Genomic DNA, 16,863 nt, shown 5'->3' with positions numbered 1-16,863 from the left:
AACACATCCACAAAACTGGCTCGGTGGTTGACTGGCACACATGAGACCCTAGGTTCAACCCCCAGACACCCAACCAAATAAAGCTCCCAGATAGCAACAGGGAGGGAAAAGAGACAACGGGAGAAAGAGCAGGGTGCAGGTGTGGCCCCTTCATTCACACCCTGCTCTGAGAACGCAGCTCACATGGCTATATGGTGTGATTCTCCTCTGGGAGTGATTGCCACTGAAATGGGACAGGACTTCATGCCAAAAGCTTCCAAATCACCACTCCGTTCTGACTCCATCTGCTAGCCCCGGCCTCAGCATCAGTACTGTCACCACAGACTGCTGCCCCTGAACCTCAGCTCCCAGAAGTTTAAGGGGGATTGGGAAACATGACTTAAGTCAGACCTCCAAGTATGTTGCCTGCTGGTGGACTAGGCGGTTCCTCAAGAGCTTGTCTCCAAGGGGAAACCAAAAATGCCTGGAGTCATTTTGGTGGCTACAGCCTAGGGTTGGGGAGGGGGGCAAGTAGGGGCTGCTATTAGCATTTAGTGGGAAGATGGGGTTATGGGTAGCATCCTACAGTGAACAGGATCATGCCCAGAAACAAAGAACTATTTGCTTCCAAATATCACTAAAGCCAAGCTTGAGGGACCAAACGTCAGGTCCTAGGCCCCTTCTTCAAGCCCTCACCTCAAACACCTCTATGGCGCCTCTGATTCCCAGAGGTGTAATCTTTGCCACTCCACTGTGCGGCTGCTTTGTTCCCTCGTATCGCAGCTACCTCCTGGCCTTCCCTGCTTGAAGTAAGAAAGTCAATAAGATGAAAAATGTCCTGGTCCTGCTCCAGAAGGAAAAACACACAGAAACTATTGATACTTGAAGTCCAAGGGACATCTTGGCTTGGGGCGGGGCAGGGGGGCAGCATGCTTGCCCAGGCTGGGAGTCAGGGGCTGGGCTAGCTCCTGGGTGTATAAAAGGAAGGAGTCCCGCTCAGCTCTTCACTCCACTGCAACGGTCGAGCTCGAAGTGATTTCTTCCAGTGAGACCAGCTGCAAACCGGCATCATGAAGTGGATGGTGGTCGCCTTGCTCTGCCTCCCACTCCTGGAGGCAGCTTTGATCAGGTGAGACTAGAGAATGGCTCTAGGCTCAGAGACCCTCAGGCGGGAACCTGGAGTCTGGTGCCTATGAAGGTGTCAGATCCCCTGGGACAGGCATTACAACAGGTTGTGGGTGCTGAGACTCGAACCCTGCTCTTCTGGGAAAGCAAACTGTGCTCTTAAACCACGGAGCCATGCCTTCAGCCCCTTCATATGTATTAATAGTGATCCAAAGATTCTGTAAAGAAGTGGGGAGGATTACACAGGTTATAAGTAATACTCATGGATTTGAGCATCTGTAGATTTTGATAGTTCATAATTTTTAAAAAGCTTTTTCTTTAAAATTTGTGTGTGTGTGTTGGGGGGGGGATGATGAGGTAAGTGTGCCTGTGCCACTGAATATTTGTGGAGGTCAGAGGACAGATCCAAGGCGTCAGGGCCTCCTTCTACCCTATGGTACTAGGAGCTACACTCAAGTCTTCAGGCTTGGCAGCAAGCCCCTTTCCCTGTTAAGCCATCTTGCCAGGCCTGCTACCTGGTAGTTTCTTGGGTGAAAGGCCAACAAGCTAGCATTGTGCAACTGCAGTACAGGCGAATGGTGTGCCCTCCCGTGGAGCTGTAAGCAGAGAAACCCTGGAATCCCTGGAGTCCTACGAGAATGAGGAGTTACAATGGAAAAAAAGAATACAAGAAAAGGGAATTCTAGGTTGCAGTGCAAGCGGGTGGCTCTGCAGAGACCCTTGGGCATCGGCAGCCCACTTGGATCATGCTCATGGTGCCATTGGCAGAAGCCATGACCCTTAAGCTCTAACTCTGGAGTTCCCAAGCCACTTCCCTGTGGACTGTTCCACAAGGCACAGTGATGTCCCTGGGTTGTAAAGTTATCAATAAGTAGGGGGGGATCAGCACGATTCCCCTTCTTCCACACTCTGTCCCATCGGTTGGTTGGTACTCAGTGCCAGAGGAAAGGACACTTTGGGGTGAGCCTGCTTTCTCTGGCACCTTTAAAAAAGTGTAGCACCATGGACTGGGATGTGGCTCAGTTGGTGGGATACTTGCCTAGCATGTAAGATGCTCTGGCTTTGACCCTCATCACTCTAGAAACTGGGTGTGGTGGCAGAAGAAGGAGGATCAGAAGTCAGAGGCCGCTCTTTGACTCATATCAAGTTCGAGGCCAGCCTGACACATGTGAGACCTAGTCTCAAAAACATAAACACACTGATTCTAGCAAGGACAATTGTCCAAGCCACCTTCCTGTTCCTGGGGAGAATTACAGGCTGTAGTAGAACAGGGGCCCTTGACCTGGGCGGTGGTGGTGCATGCCTTTAATCCCAGCACTTGGGAGGCAGAGGCAGGCAGATTTCTGAGTTCGAGGCCAGCCTGGTCTAAAAAGTGAGTTCCAGGACAGCCAGGGCTATACAGAGAAACCCTGTCTTGAAAAAAAAACAAAGAACAGGAGCCCTGGGCAGCAGGCCTTTTATGTGGGGTGAGGATGGATGAAGTTGAAGTTGGTTAACTTCCAAATCTTGGAGCAAACATTAAGGAGGAGTTTGAGGGAGGGAAGAAGTAGAAAGAAAAAGACGAAGGGGAAGAAAAGCTAGGAAGAATGGAAAGCGAGAGGTGGAGATTCAGTGGGCGTGCTTGGGGGCAGACTGGCAGAGAGACTGAGACACACGGGCAGAGCTAGGAGACACACAGAGAGAGGTATGGAAGGAGAAAGGGAAGAAAGAAGAAGGCAGGGCCCGGGCCTGACACACCCACCGCCTTCCACAGGGTCCCCCTGAAGAAAATGAAGAGTATCCGGGAGACCATGAAGGAACAGGGTGTCCTCAAAGACTTTCTGAAGAACCATAAGTATGACCCTGGCCAGAAATACCACTTTGACAAGTTTGGTGACTACAGTGTACTCTATGAGCCCATGGCCTATATGGATGTAAGTCTTAACACCCTTCTCCCAACCCAGGGTCTCTGTCCCTGCTGCCTGCCTTCCTGCCCTGGGTTGCACACATCCTTCTCCCAACCTGCTATGGGCAACTGTTGGCGAGCCTGAGTGGGGGTGGGGGGTTTGCTTTCCGTCCTTGCAGCTGAGCCCACAGAGAGCCTTGTGGCTGTCCGGGGCACACACAGACTGAGCATCCATTGTGGTTTGAGGCAGGTTTCGAGGGAAGACTTGGGCCAGTGGTTTGGTGCGGTCTAGAGGGCAGCGGCTGGGTCCTTCTCTGCTTGCTTTTGGAGTTGCTGAGCCCTTAGATCCCTCAGAGCTAAGCAGTTTATCCTGTGACATCCCCTCCCCCACCAGGCTTCCTACTATGGTGAGATCAGCATCGGGACTCCACCCCAGAACTTCCTGGTCCTTTTCGACACTGGCTCCTCCAACCTGTGGGTGTCTTCTGTCTACTGCCAGAGCGAGGCCTGCAGTGAGTGCTGGATGGGCAGCAAGGGGGACAGACACCTCCCTAAGAATGCTGGGAGCAAGTCCACTCCTGGAGAGGAGGGTGGTGGTCTGTAGTCACATGACATATCCAAACCACACAAAGAGGCTGGCCCTGCAGCTGGGGCTCCATTGCCTTTCCTGCTAAGCAATCTATACCTTCACCTGTGCCAGCTCACCTTACTCATCCTGATCGCTGGACAATGACACCCCTTTTTCTCCTGGGCAATCGGCTACTCTGTTTCCAACAGTCATTCCTACCATCTGTTCACCCCACCATCTGTTCACCCCACCTGACCTCTCCACTCACCATGCTCCCATGAAGTGTGTCTAAAGGATAGGTTGGAGCAATACTGGGTGTGGTCTTGTCCGGCAGTAGTGTGGGCAGGCAGATGGACTTTACCTTTATAATCCTATTTTGGTCCGTGGAAGAGCCTTGGGATCCTATTATCTCTGGTCCAAGGAGTCTCTCTTTGGTTGTATCTCATGCTACTCAGGGTCTTGGTATAGGCAGTTTCTTGAAGGGGTGGGGGCCATGGGAAGAAGGCATGCTTGGAGGCCCACTCACTCCTAAGCGGAGTAGAGGATGCTAAACCCTGTTGGAATTTAAGCACAGACTGGGGAGGGCTGGCACACCCTGGGCTTGAGGGCACGAAGTGCTCCACTCACTAGCCTGTCCTCTATGTCCTGCCTCCCCTTGCAGCCACACACACCCGCTACAACCCCAGCAAGTCCTCCACCTACTACACTCAAGGGCAGACCTTCTCCCTGCAGTACGGCACCGGCAGCCTTACCGGCTTCTTCGGCTATGACACTCTGAGAGTGAGTCAAATTCCCTACTCCTGGGTGGGGCATGGAAGGAAGATGAGGGCCTTGGGCGAAGCCCCTGAGATGAGATGAAACGCTATTCTTAGGACGGGTGTCAACACAGCAAGACCTCGTCCATTCACCCACTGACCCTCATTACGTGTCAGAGAAGCCATGAAGAACCCTTCGGTTGTAGCCATTTTCCTTCAGGAACATAAACTCTGCTGAGTTGAGAGGGGCAGGGCAGGGGCAGGGACAACACCATAAGTGCTGATCCTTGAAAGAGAATATGTCTCCTGCCAGACTCATCAAGGTGGGGTGGGGACTTGAGTGGGGAGAGGGTCTCCAGTCTGGGTAGTCACTGTCCTGTGTTTTAACCTCCATCCCCAGGTCCAAAGCATCCAGGTCCCCAACCAGGAGTTCGGCCTGAGTGAGAATGAGCCTGGCACCAATTTTGTCTACGCACAATTTGACGGGATCATGGGCCTGGCCTACCCCGGCCTGTCTTCTGGGGGCGCCACTACCGCCTTGCAGGGCATGTTGGGGGAGGGCGCTCTGTCCCAGCCCCTCTTCGGTGTCTACCTTGGCAGGTAAGCAACCACTTAGCAAGCTCTCAGGTCTGCTACTCAACTGAGGTTCACTAGTTTGAGGGTTGGCGGCTTCAGCCATGCCTGTCCGAACATTCCTCTCCAAAGACTGAATTTTGCGCTCTCCACCCCGTATGTTTCCTGTCCACTCCTATTTTTTTTCAACATTTATTTATTTGTATTAGAGCAGGGGTTGGGACGCACTTCACAGTGAGCATGTAGAGGTCAAAGGACAACTAACTGGCAGGAAGGAGTCGGTTCTCCCCTTTTATTGTGTGGATCCCAAAGATGGAGCTCAGCTAGTCAGGCTTGGCTGCAAGCACCTTCACTTGCTGAGCCATCCTGCCAGCCCATACAATTGTTCCTTGTCTTTCCTGGATGTGACAAGCTCCCCTTATCACTCCCCCCCTTCCCTCCTTACCCCCTCCTACTCCCCCAGCCACCCCCCCTCCGGCTCAAATCGGGGCTCTGTCTTTCTCTCTAACACTTCCTGGGTCCACCTCCAGTGCCTGCCCCACGGAGGTCCCACTCGGGCTGCGGAGACTTTCCATTCCGTATTTCTTTTGTGTAGTAATCTTGCTTCATCTCCTTTGATCTGTTGTTCCAACCAGTCCTGGAGTCTTTGGGGCGAGGCCTAGGATTGACATCTAACCTGGTGTTATCCTTCCAGCAGACGTGAGCAGGCGCCAGCTGGGCTTCACTTTTCTTTCTTTCTTTCTTTCTTTCTTTCTTTCTTTCTTTCTTTCTTTCTTTCTTTCTTTCTTTCTTTCTTTCTTTCTTTTCTTCCAAGTTAGCTACCATCTAGAGTATCCATACGCTCACCGTGGTTTAAGGGCCTGAATCTGACTTTGTCATCAAGTCTGTGGACTTACTTCTTGCCTGTTTCTAATCATTACACATCACCTTTGGGAGTTCTATCCATCCCTGCTCTCTACCTTTAGCCGGGAGGCCACTGGAAGAACAGTCTTGCCTCTTCCTCTGCCCAAGCCCCACCTGTCTATCCCAGTAGAAAAGCGAGTGGCCTTGCATGGGTTCCTGGTAACAGATGGGCTCTATCTAGGCATGACGTCAAAGGCAGAAGACTGCACAGTAGCTGCTGGGGTCACAAAGTAGCTGCCTCTTCCAGGGGGACTGGAACTCTGAAGGACAACTTCACCCCAGAGTCTGAAGCACTGAGGATTCTGAGAGACCCAGACAGGGAGCCCATCTGAGGGAAACATCTCATCTTCAGGGGGCTCCAGTCTAAAGGAAACACAGACTGTCCTCAGGAAGCCCCAGTCTGAGAGATACACAGAGTCTGTCTTCAGGAAGCCTCTGTTGCAAAATGAGGGGAGAAGGTGTTTTCCTCTGAAAATGGCTAACCGACCATGGGAATTGGCTGTTCACCCGGACTCTTCTTCCTTTGGTCCTCTGTAGCCAGCAGGGGTCTAACGGCGGACAGATTGTGTTCGGTGGTGTGGATGAGAACCTGTACACTGGCGAGCTCACCTGGATTCCCGTCACCCAGGAGCTTTACTGGCAGATCACCATTGACGAGTGAGTCTGGTCAGGCCTCAGGGAGCGTCGTCACCTGGTACCTCAGACATTCTAAGCCATCCACCCACCCATCCTGGCACCGCTGGTAGAGGGTGGGTGGGAGACCTCCTCCAAAGTCACAGCCACCTATGCAGCAGTCTGGCAGCCCAGCTAACTCGGGAGAAGAGAGGGTATGGCCACACAGGGATCTCAGACACCAGGGAGGGCCCCCGGTAATGCAACGCTACAGGTTAGCAGCTGACTGTTTCACCGTCCTTGCGACAGCCAGTGGCTCTCTGACTTTCAGTGCTGTCTAGAGCCTTCCTTGAGAATTTGAGATGGCCTTGAATAGACTCTAGGGTCCCCTTACTTCCCTTAAGAACCACGTGGCCTCTGTATGCAGCCACCCGTGCCTCTGTGGTGGGAAGCCCCTCTGACCGCCCTGATCAGGTGGGGAACTGAGGCTGCTATCTTCTCACCATTCAGCTTCCTTATTGGCAACCAGGCCTCTGGCTGGTGCTCCTCCTCTGGCTGCCAAGGCATTGTAGACACAGGCACCTCTCTGCTTGTCATGCCTGCCCAGTACCTGAGTGAACTTCTGCAGACCATAGGAGCCCAGGAAGGAGAGTATGGACAGGTAAGTCTGGGAAGGCCATCCTGTGTGTGTGTGTGTGTGTGTGTGTGTGTGTGTATGTGTGCATGAGCGCATATATCTTTGGATACACAAAAATAGCCAAATCCTTGGCCTCCAGGCTTTTAGCTATTGAAGGAACTGGCGGGAGTGGCCCTGGTAGTATAGCAAAGCAAGAATTTCTTCTGAGCCAAAGTCACCTTGAAATATGGATTGAACACTGTCTGGACTTTAAGATTGGAGGAAAGTAATTAGAAGACGGGGGCCACACAGAGGAGTGACAAGGGACAGCTCTATAGTCTACACTCTCCCTCATCTTCATATGCTCTCCCACTCCTCTCTGTCCTAAACCCAGCGGAGAGTTTGCCTACCCCTGAGCCCATTCTCACAGATTCTGGGCGGTCACTGACAGGCCACATGGTCTATAGATCCGTATGTTAAAGGGTACTAGCCAGGGGGGGTGGGCAGCAATTCAATCTCCCAGAGAGCTTAGTGGGTTTCTGAGGTCTCCTCAAATCCCTCCCGACATCTGTGCCAACCCTGCTGAGTGCTGAGAGTTTGTAAGTCAGGTTCCCCTTGACACTGTGCCCTCCAGTCCAAAGCAGACGGTAGACGCAGGCCTATGGCGGGTGTGACAGGCACTCTTCTAAGGGAGATGTTCCTCTCTGCAGTATTTTGTGAGCTGCGACAGCGTCAGTAGCCTGCCTACCCTCACTTTTGTCCTCAATGGTGTCCAGTTTCCCCTGTCACCCTCTTCCTACATCATCCAGGTAAGTTCTCGCTCCTCTGGGCAGAGCTTCCAGGATTTGGTGTGGGTCTGGAAAAGTGATGCTAAGGTTTGAACCGAAGTTGTTCTGTCTTCAAAGCTCGATTACCAGGCTGACCTGCTGCAGGCCCGGAGCGGGGGGGGGTGGTGGTGGTGGTGGTGGTGGTGGTGGTGGTGGTGGAGAGGGATGGGAGTGGGGTGAGTGGGAGGGTTGCTGTGGAGGAAGGAACCTTCCCCCCCCCCTTAGAACCATTGCTCAGCAGTGCTGGTTAAGGAGGCTCAACTGTCCAATGAGCTCTTTGACTGCGTTACTCAAGGGGGTGAAGTTCAGTCCACAAGTAAACAAATGCGTGAATGTCTTTCTGTTGAACAGGAGGAAGGCTCCTGCATGGTGGGTCTGGAGAGCCTCTCCCTGAACGCTGAGAGTGGCCAGCCCCTCTGGATCCTTGGGGATGTCTTCCTCAGGTCTTACTATGCTGTCTTTGACATGGGCAATAACAGGGTGGGCCTTGCCCCTTCTGTCTAGACTTGTCATCTAGACATCCTCCCCCCCCCCCCCCCCGTGCCCTTCCTTCTTCCCCTCAGCCTGTCCCATCTGTCCCGCCTCTCTGCATCCAGCTTTCCTTTTCTGGAACCCTAGACATTCCCTAATAATAAATAGTCCTCCATATTGACCAGCCTGTTGAGTCATTTGTGTGTAGGGGGTGGGTATTGGGGGAGCTGGGCAAAGCTGTGCCTTGTCAGATTCCTTGGGTCTCAGGGAACTGTCAGAGTGGGAGACAGGGCAAGTTCCACTTTGATTGACCTTAGTGGCCACAAGGTTTCCCTGTGGGTCACTCAGATGCCAAGTGAAATGGAGTTGGAAGCCAGGCTTAGAGATAGGCCCGTACCCTTCTGTGCTTGGAATCTATTCACAGATTCCCTCTGACGAGATAAAACAGGCATTGAAGTGCCGGGTGTAGTGGCGCATGCCTTTAATCCCAGCACTCGGGGGGCAGAGGCAGGCGGATTTCTGAGTTCGAGGTCAGCCTGGTCTACAAAGTGAGTTCCAGGACAGCCAGGGCTACACAGAGAAACCCTGTCTCAAACTGCCCCCCCCCAAAAAACCCCAAAAAACAAAAAGACAAAAACAAAAACAAAAAAACAGGCATTGAGGGAGGGGTTTGTGCCTGCCAGGCAAAGGGAAAATACTATGTTGAATCACATCCCCAAACATTCCCACTGGCCTCAAGGCCACAGGAATGCCTTCCAGCAGTGTATGGAGGCGATGGTGACACAGAGCGAGGAGTTGGTCTCCTCAACTTTGAACCAGTTTTGACTAGAGTTTCCTGAAGGATGCTGTATGCATGTTTCTTTCTAACAGTTGTGGTCCTTGAGGAAGCAAGATGCTATTTCTAGGATGACACTGAGTAAGTCGCAGGACGTGTTGGAAGGAGGGCCGTCCCTCGGCTGTGGACCGCAGGGCCAGCTCTTTCCTATGCTTTCTCTAACCAGCTCAGTGAGAGGTGTGTCGCTCTAGATTTCATTCTTAGGAGTGTCTTAGAAAGCCCCAGAAACTTGGGGTTACATGATGGGGGGGAGGAGCAAGAGAAGAAGAGGGAGAAGAGGAAGAAAAGAAAGAGGAGAGAGAGGAGAGAGGAGAGGAAGAAAAGGGCAGGAGGCAGGGAGAAAAGAAGGTGGTGGGAGAAGAGATGAAGAAAAAGGAGGAACCACAAGCTAAGCGATATCCTAGTGCCGGGAGCTTCGAGCAGGAGGGACAGGCATGGCAGAAGACTGAGGAATTCTGAGCAGTACAATGTAGGTGCTGACGCCGGTCCAACTTCTCTCACACTTAAGGGCAGGGACAAAAGGGCAAGATCCAGGTCACGTACCACATTCCAAACTGAGACAGGATAGATCGTGAAAACTGTGGGCCCTTGAGCATCCAAGGGGTTTTACATCCCACACCAAGAATCCCAGCTCCGAGCACAGTGGCCGCTTCCCACCAAGCAGGCAAACTTGCAGGGGGCATCCCATCAGGAGTGTCTGAATAACAAAACTAGTCAGGAGCAGCGACACACACCTCCAACTCCAGCCTTCTCGGAAAGCAGAGGCAGGCAGAGCTCCGTTAGATTGAGGGCAGTAAAATCAACTAATGAATTCTAGGCCACCTAGGGTTATTGGGTGAGTCTGTCTCCATGAAACAAAACAATGGTAGAAATAACAATAAACCAGGTTTTAAGGCCAAGCACGTGAACCCTGGAGTGTGGTTTCAGTGTTCTCCCAGACATTGCCTGGAAATCTCACAAAGAGAACTGTTTTGATTACAGTTAAGATATCCTACCTTCCTTTATAACCTTTTACCTAATCAATTACAACAGTATCAGCTACACCCCAGGAAACATCCTGTGATCTTATCTAAATTTCTCAGCAGTCCTTTGAAGATAACTACAGAACTCACCAAAACAAAAGTATGGCTCTGGTAAAAGACAAGGAGGAGCCCTTGCCCAGTTTCTCTGTCAACTTTCTCTTAATCCCGTTGTTTTAAATCTACATTTAAATATATATATATATATATATATATATATTTAAACCAGGCAGTAGTGGTACACAGTACACACTTTTAATCTCAGCACTTGAGGGACAGGTGGATCTCTGTGAGTTAAAGGCCAGACTGTCTACAAATCTAGTTGTAGGACAGCCAAGGCTACACAAAGAAACCCTGTGTTAAAGAACTATATATATGTATATGTACGTGTATGTGTATGTGTATATGTATACTTACATAAATATATATTTAATAAACTACAGCTCTGCTTCATACTGGCTTGTCCTGAAATTATAATAATAATTAATAGAACAACAACAATAATATTGTTATTGTTATTTAACAAAGAAATCAAAACTCTCCCAAGTGGAAGTTGCTAAGGGATAGGATAACTTCTCAGGTTGCTGCTGGCAATTATGGGGGTGGGATCCTATACTTTTCTCACTCTTTCTGGAAAAGCAGCTTGCTATTGGTCCTTTTACAAGATGTAATAATATAGAAAGTCATATCACGGGACATCATTGATAGAAAAAATAGAGAAAATCTGAAAAGGGAAAAAAGACAAACGTTTAAAGTCAAAAGTTGACTCCTAGGGAAACAGCGGCCAGTGGAATGGAACTGCAAATCCCGGCGAGCCCTTCGCGGCTGCGACGGGGACTACATTTCCCAGCGGGCGTCGCGGTAGGCCTATGGGGGGCGGTCCGCAGGAGGGGCGGGTGCTGCCCTCTGCCGGGCGCAGCGGGAAGTGGGCGCGGAGTGACAGCCGGAGCCCAAGCGCCGGGCGCGGGGCTAGGTGACAGCGGAGGCGGCAGCTGCGGGCGGGACGCAGAGAACGGAGACGGCGCCGACAGCGGCGGGAAGGGCGGACGGGGCGGGTCTGGCTGGTGGCGCGTAGCCCGAGGAGCCCGACAGCGGGCGGCGGGCGAAGCTCGGGGGCTGGGCACCCGAACTTGGGACAAGTTGCCGGAACCTCAGGGCGCCGGCGGCGGACAGATTGACCTTCAGAGCGAGGTGAGCGGGACTAGGGGGCAAGGGGTGCAGGGGGACCGGGGAATGCCGGCGCCGCACTTCCCATCCTGTGGGTGTCTGAGACAGGTGGGGGGGTAGGTGGGGGTACAGACTGAAGCAGGACAGGGTGCACTGCGCCGCCACCCACCCGCAGCCGGTGCAGCCCTGGGTACCCGGCGCGTGGCCCGAGCGATGCAGCTCGCCAGCCGGGGAGCCCCTCGGGCCCCTCCCTTCGGGCCGGGCCGGGGGACGCCTCCCCGCGACCTTATGTAACCGGGGCGGGAGTGGCCGGGGCGGGCACGGGCCTTCCTGGCCCGGGGAAGCTGAGCGGAGCTGGGGCGGGAGGTGCAGGAGTGAACTTGCAAGAAGTTTTGAGGGACTCCCGGGCCCTGAGCTCGCTCTCCCTCCTCCGATAGAACGGGGGCGGGGGGGCTCGGGGGAGGGAGTCCGAGGCCCGGGGAGGTGTGCAGGCACCAAGGCCGGCGGGGCCTGGCCCAGCCTGGATGGTCGCGCGGAGTGGGAGGGCCGGAGAGGCGCCACGCCCCGTGGGCTGGGCTGCCTGTGTCCGGGGTAGTGTGGACGTCCCATCACTGCCTCTCTCCCTCCCTCGTTTGCCTTTCTCTCTCCTGGACCTCTTGCAGAAGACCCCTCTGGTTTCAGCCCCTGATGCCCCTGGCAAACTTCTCCTCTTGCACTATCCCACCACCCTAGGGTACCCCAACTCGGGTCGCACCCTCTGTGCACCTTGCTTTCTGCTTCCTCGAGCTCCCAGTCGTCTGCCCTCCTCCCTGAGCCACCCTCTTGGTCCTCAATTCCGGAAAATACGCCCCCTTTTCCCTGTCTACCCCCACACTCGCACTGCCCAACTCCAGGCTAGCCCGCCCCTCCAGGTCAACGCCTTCGTCTCCCCACCCCCAACTCCGGACCCCGTCGCCTCTTCCGCCCAGCGCCTCCTGGAAGGGAGCTGGCGGATGCCACCTGGGTCCCCGCCCTCGGCCCCCGCTGTGCTCTGGGTTCTGGCTTCACGCACCGCTGCCCGGAGCTGCTCGGGGCTGCGCGAGCAGGTTCGCGCCGCAGTCGCCTGGCGCGCCCCAGCCCCGCGCCCTGGGGAGGAAGGGAGGGCGCCCGCCCGGGTGGGGCTGGTCTGCGCCAGCGCTACCCCGGCCCCCGCCCTCCATTCTGAGCCTGCCCCTCACCGCGACGTCCTTCCCCAACCTGCGTCAGTTCTCGCCTGTCTTGCAGGAGACCTATCAGTGTGACAATTGCAGGACTAAACTTGAGCGCTCAGTTCGCTGGGGGAAGTGTGGGCTCCACTTGCCCGCACCCGGAGTGAGGGGCTGCTTGATGAAGCAGAGATGGGGAACCTCTGGGACGTGGCCTGAGGCCCCTACACCCACCCTGGCCGGGATTCCACTGGCCCAGACTAGGCACTCGGGCTGTTGGGGGGTGAGGTGGGGACGGTCTCCAGTTTCCTCTACGGCGGCCAGGTGCAGATGCTGGCAGATCCGAACGCGGAGGCCTGGCTCGATGGCCCGCTCCCTCCCGAGCTGCCCGGTGCCCCGCTGGAGCCAGTCGCCATCCCCCAGGCTCTGCGTTCGGGCAGCTCCCAGTCTGGAGAAAATGAGCCAGCCATAGTTATCCGCCAGCCAGGAGAGGCAGTAGACGGGAAGGGCAGCTGACTCTGCAGCCTTTACTGTGCCTCAGTTTCTCTCCGCTCATTTGGTTCCCGTCTTTCAGCTCGCCTCCTAGTTACGAGAGAGCTGCGACGCAGAGGGTGTGATGAAGTGCAGGTCTATTTGAGGGTTCTCCTCTGTGAGAGGAGCCGCTATGGCTTACACTTTACCGGGCCTGGTACAGCTGAGTGCTAAGTCTCTGGCCGCCTAGGAGGTGGAGCTAAATAGAGACCCAAATCGCTTGGTTTCAGGCCCCATGGAATGAGACAAGGGACAACTGAGATGAACATTGAATCCACAGAGAGCCAACTGTGCATTTTAGGGCTGATGGCCTGGTGACTCAGTCAGAGGTGGGTAGGGAGTGGGCCAGAGAAGGCAAGAGAGTTCATTCAAGTACCGCTGGGGTGTCCAGTGCCCGCCCATCCCATCAGCAGTGAGCCGCCCCCCGCCCCCACCCCATTTCCTGGATGCTGGGAAGTAAGTGGGAGGGGGACCCACCCCTTGCCTGGCTGCCCTTTGAGGGTCTGGCTTCTGGCCCTGATCCCTCCTGGGCTCTGTTTATGGCTGTAATTGCTTCGTTAGCCAGGGTTTATAGAGTTACTTAGCACCTGCCCCCACAGGGAGTGGCCCAGCCACCCCTCCCCCCTGGCTTCTGTCTCTTCCTTTTCAAAGTCAAGTTGGTTTTTGCAGGCAGCAGGGGTTTCCCCAACCACAGCTGGCATGAGAGCCAGGTTGAGCCTTTGTCCTAGGGATGGAGGGCAGGGGACACTTGGGGCCCAGCATGGGGCTGTCATAGCAATGACAGTGGGAATTGAGTTGGCCTCCTCTAGTAGGGAGGTGGGGGTGGGGAAGCTCAGATTCTCAGCGCTTCCAGAAGTATCCCTGTCTCGGGATGCAGCCAGCCTCTACACATGTGCTGTGAAGCCACCTGTTAGGCAGCTGTGAAGATTAAGGGCAGAGAAGGCCAAGTACCTGGTGAGTGAGGGCATGGTAGAGTTTGTGGAATCAAGTCTTCTCTGTGGCTTCTTTGTGGGTGACTTGTGTAGATGGATGGCTCTGATAGAGTCACAAGAACACAGCAGTGTATTCATTAGAATATTAATTCTACCAGAGCAGGACTGTAATAAAACCGAGCTGCAAACCCCAGCTGCCAGCATAGAATGTGTCTCTTTGCATCAAGCTAGGTAGGGATTATTGTTCGTTATGCTGAGTCAAAGAAGTTAAGTAAATTGTTGGGAACCACCACAGCCTGGAAGAGGAGGGCTGAGGTTCTAAGCCAGGACCAACTGATTGCAAGATCCACATCCGTAATTCCTGAAGAAAATCACATCAGTGTAGGCCAGAAGTGTTTGTTTGTTTGTTTGTTTTAAGTTACTTTTTATTTATGTGTGCATGGCGTGCAGTGCCTATGGAGTCCAGAAGGGGGTGTCAGATCTCCTGCAGCTGGAGTTACAGACAGTTGTAAGCTGCCAGTCAGGGTGCTGGGACCTGAGCTTGTCCTCTGAGGAACAGCCAGAGGTCTTCTCCACTGAGCCCTCTCTCCCAGCAGTTCTCCTGTAGATGGTGTGTGTGCTGGTGGCTGCTCTTCTGGGGGGGGGGGGGACGACTACAGTTCAATTCCTCGGTATCCACATGGCAGCTCACAACTAACTCCAGGCCTGTGGGATTAGATTTTTCTTCTGGCCTCCCCGGAACTGTACACACGTGGTACACAGACATACATCCAGGCAAACACCAACACACATAAAATAAAAATTAAAATAAAAACAATGTATATAAAAAAGAATTTCTTTTAGAGACTGGGGATATGGGAGGTAGTTTGGGAACCTTATTTTTGCTGCCCAGGGTCTACACTTATCTCCTGGCCTCTTTTCTGAGTTGCTGAGCCAGGTGCCCATAGGACCACTGGGAAATTCAGTCCTGTAAGGAGATAGGTGCCCACAGCCTTCTGGGTGTGTGGCTTTGGCCGTGGATAACATGCCCTTTAAGCCACAGGACGCCCTCATAAGGACTTGTTTCATCAGATGTGGAGGAAAGGCAGTGAGAGCTTTGGTTGAGGAAGTCACAAGGTCACAGGTCAAAGGTCACAGAGTCCCCTTACCATCTCCAGTTGGCTCTGCTCAGTGTCCTTTTGCCTAAGCACTAATCATCGGTGGGCCCCCCTCCAGTAAAGACTTGCTACAGGTCTCTGCCCCAGGCACCAGGACACAGGAGGCTTCAGAACTGGAGGGTGTGGGTGGTAGAAGACCTGGGGACTGTTGGAGTCCTGGAATCAAAGCTGGCTCATGTGTTCCATTCCGTCAGGATTTAACCCCAGCCACCATGTATTTAGCACTGTACTGAGTGTAACTTGGCCTGGGTGAACACTGGGACTTTGGGCTCTGGGGCCAGGCTGCCTGTCTCCGAGTCCTAACACTGCTTCGTACCACTCTGGGATCCTAGGCAAGCTGTTTAGCAAGCACTGCCTCTGTTTCCATGACTAAGAAGTGTGCACTCTGTTAGCCCTACCTAGAGCAACCTAGAGCAAGGGCCAAATGCGTCGGTGCCCAGAATACACAGAGAACTAAAATAACAAACCCTCACTCAACTCACGAAGCTCTTTCATCTTGTCATGTTGTACATCTAAACGAGAAACAGAAGCCCGCATGCTTCAAGAGGAAGAGAGCCGCGGAAGGCTACGATAGAGTACTTACCTGGCATGTAGGAGGCCGTGGGTTTAATCCCCAGTTCCAAATATGCTGGGCATGGTGGCACACACCTGTAACCTCAGCCCTGGAGAAGCGGAGGCAGGAGGATCCGAAGGTCAAGGTCATTCTCTGCTATGAGAGTGAGTTTGAGGTCCTCGTGAGAAGCATGGGACCCTGTCGTTAAAAAGGAAATCAGTGAGTGGGTTGGGAGAGAGTGTTCAGTGGTTAGGGCACTTGCTACTCTTCCAGAGGTCTGGACTCTGGCATCCATGTTGAGCAGCTCACAAGCACCTGTATTTCCAGCGCCAGGGGCCCGACACCCTCCTTCAGCTTCCACGGGTATGCGTTCTCTTCCCTACCTCCTGCCAAAGTTACACACACACATGTACATACAGTTTTTAAAAAGCTGAGGGTGGGTTGGAGAGACGGCTCAGTGGTTAAAAGAACTGCTCTTCCAGAGGTCCTGAGTTAAATTCCCAGAAACCACATGGTGGCTCACAACCATCTGTAATGGGATCTGGTGCCCTCTTCTGGTGTGTCTGAAGACAGCTACAGCATGTACTCATATGCATAAAGTAAATATATCTTTAAAAAGCGCTAAGGGTTCCAACAGGCCACCCTATGTATCTAACACCCTAAAATATAACATCTTCTAGGTGAGGAAGGCTTGTAGGTTCCAGAAAGATCGAGGAGATGAGTCAGGAGAACATGGCTCACAGGATGGAAGCTCCTAGAGCCTGACTGGCAACATGGAGCCTGACTGGGGCTGAGCCACAGCCTCTGCATTGGGTAGCTTGGTGTTCTTGTAGGACCCCTAACAGTGGGGTGGGGGTGGGGGTGTCTCTGGCTCTTTTGCCTGCTTTGGGACTTTTGTCCCCTACTGGGTTGCTTTGTCCAGCCTTGATATGAGGATTTGTGCCGCGTCTTTTTTATAATTTGTTATGCCGTGTTGGGTTGATACCTCTGGGAGGTCTGTTTTTTTTTTTAATTTTTAAAAAAAGTATTTATTTTTATTGTATGTGCATTTGTTTTGTCTGCACGTATGGCATGTGTGTCTGTGTGAGGGTGTTGGAGCCTGTGGAAGTGTAGTTACAGACAGTTGTGAGCTGCTGTGTGGGTGTGGAAGAGCAACCAGAGCTGGTAACCA

At 53.3% G+C, this 16,863-nt stretch overlaps 2 protein-coding genes across 2 annotated transcripts in view; both read left to right on the top strand.

The window, feature by feature from the left end:
- Window positions 1-1,049: 1,049 nt before the first annotated feature.
- Window positions 1,050-8,491, top strand: Pgc (progastricsin). Its single transcript, XM_021149741.2, has 9 exons — window positions 1,050-1,108; window positions 2,858-3,017; window positions 3,384-3,501; window positions 4,219-4,337; window positions 4,713-4,912; window positions 6,326-6,445; window positions 6,911-7,061; window positions 7,727-7,825; window positions 8,195-8,491. The coding sequence occupies exons 1-9, from the start codon at window positions 1,050-1,052 to the stop codon at window positions 8,345-8,347; spliced, it is 1,179 nt and encodes a 392-aa protein (XP_021005400.1). The 3' UTR covers window positions 8,348-8,491.
- Window positions 8,492-11,096: 2,605 nt separating this feature from the next.
- The window catches only part of Tfeb (transcription factor EB), a 55,126-nt gene continuing 49,359 nt past the window's right edge, over window positions 11,097-16,863 (top strand). The window contains exon 1 of the mRNA XM_021185993.2: window positions 11,097-11,359. The gene's annotated coding sequence lies outside the window, so the exon portion shown is untranslated. The remainder of the gene's footprint in view (window positions 11,360-16,863) is intronic.

This window comes from Mus caroli, unplaced genomic scaffold, assembly GCF_978045245.1.
Source record: "Mus caroli unplaced genomic scaffold, Mus_caroli_1 scaffold_18, whole genome shotgun sequence".
Classification (NCBI taxonomy): domain Eukaryota; kingdom Metazoa; phylum Chordata; class Mammalia; order Rodentia; family Muridae; genus Mus; species Mus caroli.
Note: the sequence above shows the minus strand (reverse complement) of the source record. Positions and strands in the feature narration are given on the sequence as shown.

Excerpts from the sequence above, each read along its gene's own strand:
- Pgc (XM_021149741.2), top strand. The coding sequence starts at position 1,050 with ATGAAGTGGATGGTGGTCGCCTTGCTCTGCCTCCCACTCCTGGAGGCA. Across the intron at positions 1,109-2,857 it reads CTGGAGGCAGCTTTGATCAG|GGTCCCCCTGAAGAAAATGA; the intron begins GTGAGACTAGAG and ends CGCCTTCCACAG. Across the intron at positions 3,018-3,383 it reads AGCCCATGGCCTATATGGAT|GCTTCCTACTATGGTGAGAT; the intron begins GTAAGTCTTAAC and ends CTCCCCCACCAG.